At 41.2% G+C, this 17,101-nt stretch overlaps 1 protein-coding gene across 2 annotated transcripts in view; it reads left to right on the top strand.

The window, feature by feature from the left end:
• Positions 1-11,803, top strand: part of LOC139378979 (adhesion G protein-coupled receptor L3-like) — a 300,766-nt gene extending 288,963 nt beyond the window's left edge. Inside the window, exons 22-23 of one of the 2 annotated variants that reach the window (XM_071121641.1) lie at positions 5,017-5,145; positions 8,516-11,750. In XM_071121641.1, the coding sequence (XP_070977742.1) occupies positions 5,017-5,145; positions 8,516-9,501 (1,115 nt within the window). In that variant the 3' untranslated portion in view covers positions 9,502-11,750. Of the gene's footprint in view, positions 1-5,016; positions 5,146-8,515 lie in introns of both variants that reach the window. The other variant, XM_071121642.1, reaches the window with a different exon arrangement.
• The last annotated feature ends 5,298 nt before the right edge of the window (positions 11,804-17,101 follow it).

Genomic DNA, 17,101 nt, shown 5'->3' with positions numbered 1-17,101 from the left:
AAGTATTCACCCCCTTTGGCGTTTGTCCTGTAATTTAAAAGGATTTTTATTTGGATTTCATGTTATGGACATTCACAATTATGGACGTACACAATTCCAAATTGCTGAAGTGAAATGGAAAAAGATTTGAAAAATTATAAAAAACTGAAAAGTGGTGCGTGTATTCACCCCCTTTGCTATGAAGTCCTCTTGTGTGCAATCTAAGTGTCACATGATCTCAGTATATATACACCTGTTCTGAAAGGCCACAGAGTCTGCCACACCACTAAGCAAGGGGCACCACCAAGCATGCAGCACCATGAACACCAAGGAACTCTCCAAACAGGTCAGGGACAAAGTTGTGGAGAAGTACAGATCAGGGCTGGGTTATAAAACAATATCCAAAACTTTGAACATCCCACAGAGCACCATTAAATCCATTATTAAAAAATATAAAGAATATGGTACCACAAGAAACCTGCCAAGAGAGGGCCGCCCACCAAAACTCACAGACCAGGTAAGGAGGGCATTAATCAGAAAGGCAACAAAGAGACCAAAGATAACCCTGAAGGAGCTGTAAAAGCTCCACAGCGGTGATTGGAGTATCTGCCCATAGGACCACTTTAAGTTGTACACTCCACAGAGCTGGGCTTTACGGAAAAGTGGCCAGAAAAAAGCAAGTGCTTAAAGAAAAAATAAGCAAACACTTTGGTGTTCGCATTTGGAAGAAGGTGCTCTGGTCAGACTAAAATTGAGCTTTTATGCCATCAAGGAAAATACTATGTCTGGCACAAACCCAACACCTCTCATCACCCTGAGAACATCCTCCACACAGTGAAGCATGGTGGTGGCAGCATCATGCTGTGGGGATGTTTTTCATCGGCAGGGACTGGGGAAACTGGTCAGAATTGAAGGAATGATGGATGGAGATAAATACAGGGACATTATTGAAGGAAACCTGTTTGTCTTCCAGAGATTTGAGACTGGGACGGAGGTTCACCTGTTTTTTTGTCTTTTATCTTGTTTGTTTCACAATAAATATATTTTCCATCTTCAAAGTGGTAGTCATGTTGTGTAAATCAAAAGATACAAACCCCCCAAAAATCTATTTTAATTCCAGGTTGTAAGGCAACAAAATAGGAAAAATGCCAAGGGGGGTGAATACTTTCGCAAGCCACTGTATATTAAAGGGCTTTTAAAATCCAATATTTTTGCACAATTTCTACTTAAAATATAAAAGGGCCTCAAAAGACACTCAACACCTTCCTAAATTACCTTGACTTTTGTAAAACAGCTAAGCTTTTAAATATGACAATGCAGTCAACGTTTTTGTTAATTAAAAGTGTTGAAAAGGGTCACCTGATGGAACCAAGAACCAAAGTAAATGTCAATATGAAATGCTTAAAGCATAATGTAATTTGCCTGACCGAACAAACAGTTAGACATGAGCATGTTTGTTAATGTTCTACACATCTTCATGAGAACTGTCAACCAAACTAGTTTGAAACCAGGAAAGTAATAGTAATTGCTTTATTTTACATAATTGTCACCTAAATATATATATATATAACCATCAACAAAGGCTCATCTCCCAATTTCATTATATTGTGAAAATGATCTCCTTTTAATGAATAAAGAAATACATCATAGCATATTGGATGGCTGTCCAAATGAATAACTTGTCAAGTGCTCATCTATCATAGGTTCCTAGATCCTATCTGCACTAGATGATGATGCCACCACCCTGACATTTCTCAGGGATGACTCCTCTCCAGTCGCGGGGTCCCTTGATGGAGGGGTTGAGTCCATGGCGCTACCTCACTCTCTAAATCTGCTCGTCGCTCCCTTGCCCTCAGACACTAATGCCCAGTTATGATGACGGATTGATGTTAGACGGCGAAAGGAAGTGTGGCCGTCTCAATAATTAGGCACTCCGCAACGAGCGCCATCCCAAGACATTCGCTTTTAGCAGAGGGAGGGAGGGGTAGAGAGCGAGAGAGAGAGAGAGAGAGAGAAAGAAAGGGTTGGGGAGCAGTGGGGTGGACAGGCCCAGAAGACACTGCCATAGATCTATCATGAAGACCAGGAAGAGAGGAGTAAATTAATTAACACGTTTTCGCTCGAGGCGTTGAAACGCATCGGGTCTGATGTATGAAGTGTTCGAATAAACACAAAGTCTGCCCGGATGCATTTTCCGTCTGGCACAGGATAACGCATCATGTTCTGAAGCGTCAAAAGCATCACAAACAGATGGGAATAGAATCCCACCTCCCCCTTGCTCTTCTCAGCAATGTTATTATGGAATGATGTGTATGAGCGTGCCTCTCTCCCTGCTAGTCCTTTTTGAATCGGTATTCAGTACCCCGCCTCATAGTCTCTACATAACTGCAGCTGACTCCATACTTCTCTCCTCTCGAGAGGGAAGCGTGCAATCATCTTGATAGCCTCACATGTTTAATTTATCCCCACATTCACGATTATTGCTACACAATCGGTACGGTTTGGAAATGGTCCAATTTATCAAACACAGACACAAGTGGGCGAGCAGCCTGGGGGTGGGGAGGAGCTGTTTATCATATCAAAAGAGGCTGGTATTTTTGGAAGGCTTCGTAATTAGAGAACCAACAGCAACAAGAAAGGAGCACATAGTCATTATATCAAACAGAAGCAATAACCTAATGGAAACGTCCATGTTAATTGACACATCAAACAACATATGTAAATTATGTCTTAAAAAGGAATTTGCTTGAGTAAATCATGATTTTGCTTCGGTGCATCAACATGGTCACCAACCTTTTCTCTGCCGAGATCACAGTCAAAATGCAGGCCAAGCTCTACCGCTCAGAATAAAAATTAAATTGTGAAATTGTGAAAATGATGATCATGCCCTTTTTGTCTAAGACCGTCTGAAATTTTAGCCTGATTTGGTGGGATGCACCAGGCGGTAAATTAGTTACAGATCAATAAGAAATACAGTTCCAAACCTCTCTGCCAATAACAGCTAGTTTTTAGTGTTCCTCTCCCTACTCAGACCACTCCCAGACAGGCCAGGAAAAATTATTGCTTGAGAAATTGCTCTTTGCTAAGAAGATTTTTGTTTGTTTCATTTTTACCATTTTAATTGAAATGACCACTGGGATAGATAGTGTTGGAGTTGAAGATACTCTGGCAATGATGCATTCATAGAAAGATTGCCTGTTGAAACTATCTTCGTGAAGTTATTCAACTGGATAACTGATATTCAACTGGACTTAAAGATGTGTTTTAAGCTTAAGGTTGTCTTTCAGGCAATTATGATGTCGGCTCTTTTGTTCCCTGTACGCTCAGAGGAGTAGAAAAACCCAGCAGGAACCTGATGTAGACTATAGTTCTAGTCATTAATAAATGTGGTAAGACAATAGCACCGATATATCTCCTCCGTATCATTCCCATCATGCCCTTGCTGGCCAATTAGCATACAACACATAACACATACTGTAAGTGTTAGCCCATTCCCAACATGTCATCATTAGCGCAGTGCGTGATGCACTTAGTACAGGATGCGTAACAGAGCTGTGCTCAATTCTCAACGTTAGCTATCATAATTAGTCATACATCATCCAACTCCTGCCATTTCCTTAAGTCCTACGTATACCTCTCCATTCAGAGTTGGTTGCGGTTCGTTTTCAGATGTGTAATTGAGACAGTCATTCCTCGAAACTGTTTGTCAAAGAACGAGAGTCATATGTCGTTAGAGAAGTGGTTTATCTCCCCCTGCTTTCTTTCTTTCCCTCTCTCTCTCTTCCTCACTCTGACAGATTCAGAGCACTGCAAGAGAACAGTGTAGGATACTGCGTCGGCAGAACTAATTGGCGTGCATTTCCACCTCAGATGAAAGATGTTTTCCGAAGATATTTACGCACTCTGGTATTGGTACACTGCACAGTCGAATCGGGCATGTCATAGAGCACATGTTAGGATCTTGATATGTGCTCTGAATCTGAAGAGAGAAAACTCTTAGGCGTTTGCGAACATAACATATAAACAGTAGCTTATTGCAGATATGTTCGCAACTGGATACCGTAACTCTCAATATTTCACAAAATGAAGCAATCCCCCCCCCCAAAAAAAAGTCAGTCAGTTGTTCCTCACTAACGGCTGTGCAGAATCCAACCCACATCCAAACTACAGTACCTCCTGCTCCTTTATATAAATATTCTTATTGTCTAGCTACAGTTAGTCACATTGCTCAAAGTCAAAAAGTTTATTTAGAATTGATCTGGGAGCAGATTAGTCACACAGACCAAGACATCAGTCACTGCCACATAGTCCAGGGGTGACATTTGGACAAATAGAATCAGAAACCTCTGCTTATGTTCAAAGGCAGTCAAGCATAAAGAGCCAGTATAGAGTGAAGGGACTACAATGAGCGCTGTAACTGGGCCTACCATCCATGAGGATGTTTCATTTAAGGGTGTTTCTTTGCGGGAAAGTTGAATGCAAAGAATTTCACTTGACAAAATGCATGGGTGATCTAGAACATTTACACAACGTAATACAGTAACCTTGAAATGGTACCTGCCAAAAGCTTATTCAAATCAAATTAGAGTAAAGCAGAAAAACCTGGTCTACTTTGGTATTAACATGTCTTAATCTGTCAACAGTGGTGATGTCCGTTACTGAAGTGTCATGTCTTTGAATGGGTCTATGCTTAAACATACTGTACTGTTGCACACTCAGCTGATCCTGTCTTGAATGTGAGCACACCAAAGCTAACAATGCTAAATGTCCATTTATCCCATTGAGAAAAAAGAAAAAAAAACATTAATGACCTACCTCACTGCTACCGTCTTGATAAACCATGGTCATGTCAGCCTGTTTCAAGCTTTGCTACGTCTGTAGCCCAACTGTTTATCAACTCGCCCTAATGATCGTGTGAATGTTTATTGCTGCCATTGCCTCGGCTGCATCTGCCTGACTGACATGTCTCTCTTTTTTCTTTCTCCCTCTATGTCTCATCTCTCTCTCCCTCCCTCTGTCTCTATCTGGCTGCTCCAGGGGCTATGGCTAACCATCTTATAACTAACGCTCTCCTCCGTCCCCATGGCACTAACAATCCCTATAACACATTGCTCGGGGATTCGGCCGTCTATAACAACCCGTCAGTGGGCATGTACAACACGCAAGGTGTGCTAGCCTTCTTTTCATTCCTTCAAAAAATGTCGCTAGAATGTCGCTAGAGCTTACTTGTTTGCTACAACAACAAAAATGCTTTATCACCTTATCTTGTTTTTTTTCCCCCGCTGGATGCTTTTGGTGGGAGGGGGTGTATGGTGGCTTCCCGTTTGGGGATCATTTTGTCACACTCCAAACTTATTCATGTGCCTGCATGCATAATTCAGTGTGGGGAAATGGTGCGACAAACACAAAACAATTGGGAAGGGACGCTGGTGCGCCTATTGGGAGCCGAACACACCACCAGTCACTTGTTAAGGTTTTGCTGCACTGTTGTCCTGTGCGTCTACATTCCTATGTCTGTTAACTTCTAAGTGTTGCTGGTAGTTGGTTAAATGAGCATCTTTCTGTTGGTCCTCCCAATCTATGATTCTAATATGAAAAATACAAAGTTGAGCTACTGATGAACTAGTATAAACAACATAACTTTTCTGCCTCTGGGCCCCGTTCCAATAAGACAACATGATGTTATAATGTTGGAATGTTTATGACTCTATATAATCCGACTGCATTGGTACTTATGTGCCTCAAACTCTGTAAAGAAGTCTGTTTGTACAACCAACAAAAAAACAACATCAAAGCGCTACGACACGACAATACATTCTTCTACCAAAGCTGCCCATTATATTAAAAGTACTTGTGTCAGGCAAAATGTGTCACATCTGAAAAAGGGACTCAATTTTAATTTAATCAGATCGGTAACTCCAGCAGAGACTATACTGTATGAATGAGTTTAACCAATCCAAAATAGTACTCAATAGTACTACATACAGTAGTACTCAGTAGTACTACATACCGTGGTACTCACATAGTACTCACTGGATTATTATGATAATATCAATAAAGTGATGCATGTGAACTAATCCATTTTTTAAAATCTTGCTCATATCTTACACATTCTACAAGTCTATCGTGACTTGGTGCATGTCAGTTGAATATAACGGTTTTGCCCAATTGTTCCCACAGGAAATACATGTAGGTTTCTGTAGGTGTGATTTTTTTTTTTAAACACCTGAGCTGTAAAGTTAAAGGGGACGTTTAGGATTTTACAACTTGTGGTCAGGTGGTTGCTCACCTGGGAAGTAGTCTATGGGCCACGAGAACAGAAACTGTAACCCATGGTTTGGTTTGATCTTAACAGCCACTACAACGTCTATGCAAACGTCTATGCAAAACACATCTACGAGTGATAGGGGCATGTGCTCAAGTGTTTGTTGGCAATGGAGATCACTAACATGTTTTAGCAAGATTAATACATCATATATGTAAACTCATTCCCCCCCTTGAATATACTGTGATCATAGTTTCTTAGAAAGGTTTACCAAGTATCCATGGTGACATGACGCACGGGAGGTCATTTCTGGAAGCATCATCAACCCTGTGTGCACGTCTCTTCTACCTGTCACTGTTATGCTTACTTGTGTTTTTTTCTTTGTCTTTCCTTTTCCTCATGCTGTCCCTAAAAGTGCCCTACAGAGAGACAAGTATGGGAGTCAAACTAAACATTGCTTACCAAATGTAATTGACCTTAGCTTTACTTTCTTTTCACTCTATGCTGACGAAGGGGAATGAGAATACAGTCATCTTATTTGGAAGTAGAAATCCAATTTCAAAAACACAGGTCTTCCTCTGACAAAATAGGAATGTGAGAGTCAATCTAAATTCATGTGTGAATACTATTGTTCATTGAACAATGTTCAATGAACTGTTGAAAATGTCAGACGTTCCTCCGAAATGATTAACCTCTTCTGGAGAATATCCGTCAACTATATTCACAAAGGAGATGCTTTGAAAGATCTTAATATGTTCTTCAAAATGACCAGCCCGAGGTGCATCCATTTGATATCATAAGATGTCATTGTCACTTATGGTTGACATAATTGTAATCCCATCATTTAAGATTAAATTGGCCAAAGTAGCCGACGTGCTCATGGTCCTCCGACATGGGATTCATCTCAGATGTCGGCCAATCTTGGAACTCGGTCATCACCAGCATAGTTTTACGTTGTACATGAATATTTTAACTGCAAAAACAAAAAGGTAGAGGAAGAGGCGTCACTTTAGACACGTTTAAACTAGCCTGATGACCTTGTGTGAGGCTGGCTGAATGTTGACATCTCCGTAAACATTTTTACAATCGGGAATCTATAACTTTCTCTGCATGAGAGAACAGAAAGTCCTTTCCTAATGTATAATTGTCAAGTTTACCCTCATCGCCGTACCCTCTATGGCAGCGTTTCCCAAACGCGGTCCTGGGGACGCCTGAGGGGAGCACGTTTTGTTTTTTTGCCCTAGCACTCCACAGCTGGTTGAAACAATCAAAGCTTGGTGATGAGTTGTTATTTGCTGTGTAGTGCTAGGGGGCAAAAAGCTCAAATGTACACCCATTTGGGTCCCCAGGACCGCGTTTGGGAAACCCTGCTCTATGGTCTACAGTATATTTATCATTGCAAAGTCTGTAAGTTTACCATGAACTTTCTTTCTTTGTCTTTCTATGTTATTCCATAGCCAACTCAATTTAAGATGACGCTTTCTGAAAGGTAGACTCAGCAGTATGACATCATGCTTACAGATCTCAACAACCACATTCAAATCGATCAAGACTGCTACTATTGGCTCTTCCCAATTTGCACCATCTCCATTGCCCACATTGTGGCGGATGTAAATGACGTTTTTGTTGATTTGCTGTAGGCAGGAAGTTGCCCCGCACTAGATGATTAGGCATATTGCTGAGTGAACCTTTTAAATCGGGGCCTATATGACTGGGGTCCAGAGATGTAGGTTGTGTATCTCGCTCTTAAAATGAAATGCATGGCTGTGGTTTGTTGTCGTTGAGTGGATGTGCATAAAGCTTTACATGTTGTCGATTGTCACACATGTATAAGTGTTCTCATCTTTGGACAAAGTTATTCCCAACTACAACACAAGCCGAACATATAGAATTATGACAGAAATGTAATTGCATTACAAGTACGATTTGAATATATCATTTTACTCTGAATTTGTGTTTTGTGTGTGTGTGTAAAAAGGTAAGTATATCTAGAATCGACTGACTATGTTAAATCATTTAGAGAATCCTGCCATTTGTAGACATACCATATATACCCAACACAAAATTATAGTGAAAAGGTTCAACTAAGTAGCACAATCTGTGTGCCACCCTGAAGGTTGCGCCTCACATTTAAAAGAAAGCAGAGTTTTGCCGGGCTTAATGTGTGCGTGAACACGTCCAAGCGGATGACATTTAGCCATTCTAATGAGCGACCGCTACTTCCATCCCTCTCATATGAGCTTCTCCCCTCTATCCCTCTCTTCTCTCCAGAGGGAATCCTGAACAATGCCCGGGATACAAGTGTCATGGATACTCTACCACTGAATGGTAACCACGGCTACAGCATTGCCAGCGCCGACTACATGAGCGACTGCGTCCAGATCATCGACCGGGGCTACAACCACAAGGAGACTACGCTGGAGAAGAAGATCCTGAAAGAGCTGACGTCTAACTACATCCCCTCCTACCTGAACAACCACGACCGTTCTGCCGAGCAAAACCGCAACCTCATGAACAAGCTGGTGAACAACATGAGCAACGGAGGCAAGGATGTTGGCCTGGGGGGGATGGGGATGAATGTGGCGTTGGACTTGGATGAGCATTCTTCCTTCCCTCCGCACCTCCATGATGAGGGTCTGGGCCTGGAGTTGATTCGGGAAGAGTCCAACGCCCCCCTTCTGCCCCAGAGACCCCCATTGCTGCCACCCGTAGACAACCTCCACCATAACCACCTCCACAACCAGGGCCCGCCGCATCAGCCTCCGCTCCCCCACCACCACCACCCAGCCTTCTCCTCGGCCACCACCACCTCGTCCTCGTCCCGCCGGCGGATCCCGCAGGAGAACAGCGAGAGTTTCTTCCCCCTGCTCACCAACGAGCATACCCTGGATGTGGAGCCCACTTCCCCCAGCCACCACCCCCACCACCTGCACCATCCCAGGGACTCCCTCTACACCAGCATGCCCGTGCTGGTAGGTCTACCGGATACCACAGACACCGGTACCACCACCACTACCGCCATCCTCGCCGATAAAGATGCCGGAGAGGGCCACCCGGAAGGGGGCAAGAGCCCCGAGGCCAGCCAGGACGATGTCTACTACAAGAGCATGCCTAACCTGGGCTCACGCAACCAGCTGCACTCCTACTACCAACTAGGGAGGGGCAGCAGTGATGGATTCATTGTGCCCCCCAATAAGGAGGATCTGTCCCCTGAAGAGTCCCCCCAGGAGCCCTCGCACCTGGTCACCAGCCTATAGGCCTACAAAACCAACTCCCCTGACCCATCCGCCCCAATCCCTTCTCGCCGTGGTTCCCCTTCTTTTCTGACCCACCCCCCACTTCGCGCTACGCGTTCCCTTTGTGCTGATCAATTGTCGGCAGTGGTAGCCTTTTTTTTTTACTCTGTGTCCCGAAGACTGTAATCGAAACTGATGCCAGTCCCAGTACTGACCACAGATAGAATATTGAAACTGTTATGTTTTGTGGATAATACATCTAGTCAGGGTTGGATGTTGGAGAAGTCTATTGATGTGCATTTCACTTTTTTGGGGGGGGTTGAGATGCCCGAACCCTGTGTGGATTGATGTTTTCCCCTTAGTGTGAGGGGAGATGAGCACTCGGGACGGTGGGATCTCGTGCTCTGAAATGCGATTTGACAGTCCAAAGGAACTACAAACAGCCACAAAAAACATTCTGCTACTAGTAGATGTGTAGAGTTCAAATCAGAACAAATCAAGAAAGACTATTTTATTATACTTCTGTATCCATAATGGCTTTTTAAGGGGTTTTCTTCCTCTCTAGTGATATTGCAGCACACTTTTTGCTGAAGTTCCTGCAAGTTCGACTAAACTGATTTTGAACAATATCATGAAGGACCTCTTTAAATCCCATGTGCTTTACAGCATTTTTTTTCTTTACTTTTTTCCCCTTCTTTTGCTGTAACAATAACAATTGTCGAGAAAGAGGGAGAGAAAAAAAACAAATAACAGAATTATGAGATATTTCTATGTAAATGTACAGATACTAGCGTTGCACATAATAGTATGATTTTTGTTCCACCCAACCCTTTGTCTCTGTAAATGTAGTTGGTTAGGAGCATTTCCTTTCTGTTGTGCTGGTCTTGACACCAGTATGAGCCTTTTTTTTCAAGAAACGACAAAACAAAGCAACAAAACGAAATAACACCCCCCAAAAAAATCACAGAACAAAACACTTACCATACATGATTTTTCTCTCTCCAGCAATGTAACCACCAATGTTTTCCAAGCCATTTTTAGTTCACAGTTTGATTATTTCTTCACTGTGTAGATACAAAGAGAGTGATGGTTCACACACCATAGAAGGAACACAATTACAAGTGTCTGAAAAGTTAGCCATGAGTTGGCCTGCATCAGTTATAAGAGACTGGAGAGAAAGAGCACGTTGAATATCAATAAGCACTCGGCAAATTTACTTTTTTGAAGAGTGAACGTTTCTAGTGAGAAAAACAACTGGAAATGTATTTTATTTTCTTCCTCAAGGGAAAAAATATTATTTATTTATTAGTTCAAACTACAAAATAAAGTGAAAAATGGAGGTAAAGAATTCAGTAGCACAGATTCATTTTTATTGTGAGTATGGTTATGGCTTTTTTTTATTTATTCATTTTTGTATTGGTTTCCAAGTTGAATGACCTCATAACTAATATTTGTTGTAAAAGTGAAACTTGTTTGCCAACAAATAAATGACTGATTAAGATTTACCACATAGTTATCACAAAGGTTGTGTTTTTCTCTGGGTTTTACATTGCTATCACTCCAAAAGGCAAAGCAAGGCCTTGCATATAAAGGTGTTGTATGAGCTTTGTTTCAATAGCTATTTCGTGAACACAATACATGGAAATGTGTCACTGCTGGTATAATATTTACTCTGAACATGGAGGATAACAAGTGGGTGAACAAGAGAGTGCACATCCATCAGTTTACCCTGACATGAGCTATGAAGACAGGTGGGTAAGCAATCATTCATTTTGTATTAATTTGTATTAATATTTGCCTTGATTATTACTTGAGTATCTGTCATGACCATGTTTTTTTTTTTTTTCAAATGATTGACTTTCTCAACTGAGTGGGTATGGAGACTGCTGCAGTTATAGTGGCCATGTAAAAATAATAATAATAATAATAACAGCATAGATGTCTTACCTTGTCCATAGACTTCTTATAGGCTAAGGAAACCAATGTCATTTTCAAATTTGGGTGAACTGTCCCTTGAACATTTTGCCCTTTCCAGATGTTTTAACTTTTCCCATGCTTGATGACAGGACCAAGGTCAGCTATGTGATGGTGGTAATGACCCAATATGACATGACATGCGTCATAATGTTGTGCAAGCTGTAGCTACATGTACTGTGTGTCAAGATGCTTATAGTGAAGAGCCATTGGATTGGACAGTGAATGTCATGCCAGTGTTGTACTGTACATAAAATATGGTCCATGCTGTGTAGGCTGTTGCATTTAACAGTTCATATGAAGCAGTAACATATCCCCCAATCAAATATATTGTTTCTGAAACTCGGCACTTCTCTCCTTATTACTTTGCTTTATTGGGTTTTGCATGTTATGCATTCAAAGCAGTAGGACAAAAAATAAAATGTCCGCCTCCAATCCTGTATTCATGGAGTCGCAGATGTGATTGATGGCCGAGTCCTAGTGAAAAATGACAAGGGGGTGTGAGGCTCGTCTCATCACCGCTCGCAGCCCGCCGCCACTAAAGGGACACTTCCTTCCTCCCCGTGGATATGCATGAGGCTGGATCCCCTCTTAGATCTCTCTCGGGTAGCAGTGAAGAGCTATGGCCCTCGCCGCGTGTCAGTTTGACTGGCGTTTTACAAAGTGGGTGAGTTAATGAAACGTGCTGAAAAAAGGGACTCTGGCCTCCATTCACTTTATTAATGAGTCATTACACTGGCTCATAAGTGGGCCCCGGGCCCTCGCCGCCTCTGCCATGCTGCACAAAACGACCCCGTCATGAGTAAACAGGTCTGGAATCGACACAACTACTCAACCGCTGAGCCTTGTGTGCTTGTGTGTTGATGGCTATGATCTAATGCTGATGCATGTTAGCTCGTGTGGAGGATGCTTTAATTAACTTTTTGGGGGTCAGCAGATCAATCACATTCACTGGAAATGTGAGAAAATGTCAAATTAGTCTTCATCTGTAGATGAGCGTTAGTTCTGTGAGGGGGAAGGCTCTAAATATTTTGAGACTGCAGTGAGTGTGTGGCATCTCACTAAGGGCCTTAAATAATTGAATCAGTATTCATACTGTTGGTCCCAGGGGAAAAGACAAAATAACTTTCCTTTTATCCGTTTCAAGAAAGAGCATTCAAATGAATAGTCCCTTTTAGGTAGTGTAACTTGGTGGAAACAAAACACTTTTTATTTCACAATTTTTACATTCTGTCATGAAGAGCACGTTCAACATAATAAAAATACATGTTTTCCCATGTCAAGAGTTTAAATAAAATGACTAGAGTAATGCTATTAAGTGCCAAATAAAGTAACAGGGTTGACTGTGTTGACAATTTACATCTTAAATCAGCCATGAATCCCTTTGTGACAGGGAATGGAAGCACGTGTGCAAATGGGGCAATTGAATGCAAGTTTCACTAAAAATGTAAATTGTTAAAACATTTCTAGCCTCTCTATCTATGGGTAACTGGGTTGAAGTGTTATGCCTGACCCACTCGGTTTTCCACCACAAAAAAAAACAGAAAATGGCGCAAAAGTATAGAACCTGCTTTCACACTATGATCTGATTATTAGTTATTATTATTCAGTTGTTTCTTTTTTTTTAAAGCAACTTAAAATCGAGTAGTCTCACCATATTAAAACGAGAGTTCAGTTCACGTAACAGGGTGACCTTAAAATGAGGGACAGGTTGTTGTTTTTTCTCCCGAAAATGAATCACTAATCAAAGCAACAAAATAACTAGGGCTTTACAACGATGGTATAACTTGAGGTTAAGTGGGTTAAATCCTCCTGGAATTTAGAGTGTGCACAGAGGGATGTGTCAAAATACAGAATTTTGGCACTTTAGTAGTGAGTCTTTATTCATATTAAACGTCATATGTATTGAATGTTCCATGTGGTCTATATTAAAGGGGACTTCATTTAATATGACAGGATTTTAAAATTCAATATTGGTGCACAATTTCTAATTAAAATATTAAAGAAATGCAAAGGAACTGCTTCACTTATTATGCAATCAATAAATCATACATTCACTTGTTTTAAATGGTTTCCTAGTATAAAAACAACTTCATACAGGCAACACAACTCTCCTTATGTATTCAATTAAAGCTTTTTTTTTTGTCCCCCACTGGTAGAGGGCAAAAGTACACAATTATTAATTTCAAACTTTAAAATCCCCCTTGAAAATCCTTTCAGACAACACATCCCCAAGACAGTCCATGTAACTGTAGATATCCTTGGTCCTGACAAGGAAGGACGTTGTCTATCCCCTCATCCCTCCTTCCTCTCCATCGTCTGTCCATGCCACCCATCCTCTCGGACATTAGAAAAAAATAACCTCGCTCTCCTTTAAAATGAAGAACAAGAACTTAAAATCCTTCCATATCGAAACAAACAAGATTTGACTTTCTAATTGTGTAATGTCATATTGCATGTTTGGTTGTGAATGTTCACAAAGCATCCCGCGACTAAATGAACAACAAGGTTGTCTGTAGAAAAAGAAAAAAAAGTTATCAATGCTTGGTCTGACAGCTAAATGACATATCTGTCAGTAATTGAGACACATTCTATAGGGAGTGGGACCACTCTTTGTTATTGTGCATGTTATTGCAATTTGCAGCTTGAAAGGATGCCCACTGTCCCATGTTGGTTTGAGGGAACATATACAGAAAATCAAGAAAAAGGCACTTAAGAGTATCACTGTTTGGAACCTAATTTTATTTGCATTATCTTCCAAGTACAGTAAGACATTGGTGGTGTTATGATGGTCACATAAGTATGTTTTTGCAAAATACCATTTGAACTTTCTGGTTGGTCTTGTCGTTAATATATGGCTGATATGATATAAAGTTGTTTATAGTGAATAGTGAGAAACAGATATGACATTGGTTAAGTACTTAAGGAGGACAATAACTGGCGGCCCCGTGGACCAACTTCAGCCCGCGGGTGATTTTATTTGAGCAAAATGTTTTTTTTTTATTTTATTTTTTTTACATAAGACTGTAAAAACACCAGCAAATCAGATCCAATGGATTTTAATTTTGGAAATCTGTTTCAAACTATTCCCACGCATAATAGAGAGCGATATGTGATCGTATACAAATGTAAGCAAGGATTGAAATTATTGTTTTAGTCAAATATTATATCTGTTTGGGCTTCTTGCGATCAATTTGCAGTCTACAAATGATTGTTAATTATGTTCCTGACCATCCATTCAAGAAAAACTTGGCCTGCGGCCCAATCTAGTTGATGATCCCTGGCTTATAGGGCTGGGCGGCTTCAATGTAGATGTGTTGATAAGGTGAAGTGTTCAACTTGAAGGGATTGCAGGCTGTTCAGTTGAAGAGATTGTTTTGGGAAAACCATTGTGTGCGTGTGTGTTCGGGAACACTTGTATGTCGTGTATGAATACGAGTGAATGAGTAGGTCAGCTGTGACATATATATCAAATGGCACATTTTCGTATCTGACCCTCCCTGTAAAATCAATGGGCGAATGCTCTGTAGAATTCCAAATGAAAGGTGAATCAATGTCATCTCTTGGTTTTGTGTATTGGTACGACCTGACAGTCCTTGCAAATAAAAGAAACTGCCTCCCTACCCTTTTCTGTTGAGATAACATTGATTTAAGGGGATTTTGTCAATGTTTGCTACCCTCTGGTCCATCTTGTAAAAGGAGACATGACCAAGGCTACAGTTTATCTTGGAGAGCTTTTAAAAAGTTGGGGTAAACAACTGCAGGTCAACAATGTTGTGAGGTTGATTTAGGAGAACACATTTCTAAATTGACGATGAAACATCACTTCACTTGGCTACACCTGGTGTGTTCTACCAGTTGGTCTAGTGGTCCTCTCACTGAAAGTTAATTTCTGTTTTAGAGGCCGATGGCTTACTTGGAAATGTCTTCAGTTCAGTGCAAGGAGTTATGTTACACTAAACTGTTTTTGACTTATGAAAGTCATTCAAACAGCTACTATGCAGTTTTACATCAATCATCCAGAAAAATCTTGTGGATTTCATTCGGAAGTCTCTCTACTCCTGGCATCATCCTGTAACTTTAACTGGACTTGCCTAGGTAAATAAAAAAAAATGTGTTTTTAACTGTACACCAAGGCACCTCTATCAACATATTTCACCCATAAATATGCCTTAGGATACCATTGCGTCGCCCTTGTTTATGACTGTTGAGGGTGGCGAACACAGTCCTGTTGCGACCCTTAAATGTTGAAGAACGACGTCATCTGGGAGTTGGCTTGATTCCGATGCCATGGGCAAACAGGTCGTCTGATGTTCCCTTGAAGCCCACAACCAGTTAATTTGGAAGATCATTCTTACTGTGTACAGGCCACAATAGATGCAGGCCAGCAGGCCAGCAGCCCGGTAATGACTGTTCAGGGACCTGCAGAATGTACTGTAGTTTACAACATGGGGGTGAACAGCATATAACAGGATCCCACTTGTGCAATGACAAACTTGCTGCCCTGTATATGAAATCAGACCAGACATTGATTTGAGGCACTTATAAATCTGTGCTATTTGGTCAAATCTTGTTTGTAGCAGCGTGTATTAGCTCTTTTGGTAGAAAGTGACTGGTTAACTTCCAGAGAAAATATAGCATGAATTAATCATCAAAGATATTAATGGTGGTGATTATGGTGTTCATTGCAGACGTCACATCTGTTGGCAATATCAATATGGTTACAATAAGCAGTGTTTCCCAATTTCCAGTACCCCCAACAGCACACATGTTTGTTGTAGCCCCAGACAAACTCACCTGATTCAACTCATTAAGGGCTTGATGATTAGTTGATAAGTTGAATCAGGTGTGCTTGTCCATGGCTACAACAAAAATGTTTGTGGTTGGGGGTACTGGTGGACTGGAATAGAGTGTATATAATGAGCACCACTTTACAATAAGGGAAACTTACCCATTTGTTATATTGTCTAGTCCAGTTAAATGAAAAGAAGAATAGAGGTATATGGCCAGACATTTTTAAGCTGGAAGCCTAATGGTATTCACCCGGTGTCTGGCCTTAAGTCAAGGTAATAGGAAGAAATCTGACCCGAAACACCTGAGCTTTGACAAGTGGATGGATTCTTGACATTGTCACTGGCCCATTTTTCTTGGGGGGGTGTCCCACCTCTGTTTCAAGTGCCAATCAACACTGATAATCTTTGAATTAAAGATGACGAGATAACTAGCCTTTATTGGGGCTGGGGCCGGGCAATTGTATTTTTATTAAATATATGAACACAAGGCCCTGCCCTAGATGCTGAAGTCTAAACAAAGATAGCATCATCTAATCAAAAGACGGCCCTGAGTGTTTCAAGGGCAGAATTATTTTCTGTTAAACCCCCCCCCCCCCCCCCCCCACAAGGATTTAGACAATTTTCTTCAGCATATTGTAGATTGAATCGGTAGATAGTGTCACAGTGGGCTAGGTGCGATGGGTCCAGAAACCCCGCCAGCACTCTAAAACCTTGAAACCTGGAGCAGCAGTCTCTCATCTGTGTCCTCTAAGTCTTCCTAATGTCCAGCCTGCAGACATTGGCCACATTTTCTTGATGATCTGCCAGATATTTGGAAAAGGTTGTGTTCTTTCTGTGTTCTTTAAGAAAGCACA

The sequence above is a fragment of the Oncorhynchus clarkii genome, chromosome 21, assembly GCF_045791955.1.
Source record: "Oncorhynchus clarkii lewisi isolate Uvic-CL-2024 chromosome 21, UVic_Ocla_1.0, whole genome shotgun sequence".
NCBI lineage: Eukaryota > Metazoa > Chordata > Actinopteri > Salmoniformes > Salmonidae > Oncorhynchus > Oncorhynchus clarkii.
The sequence above is the reverse complement of the archived record's forward strand: the minus strand, read 5'-3'. Positions and strand labels throughout refer to the sequence as shown.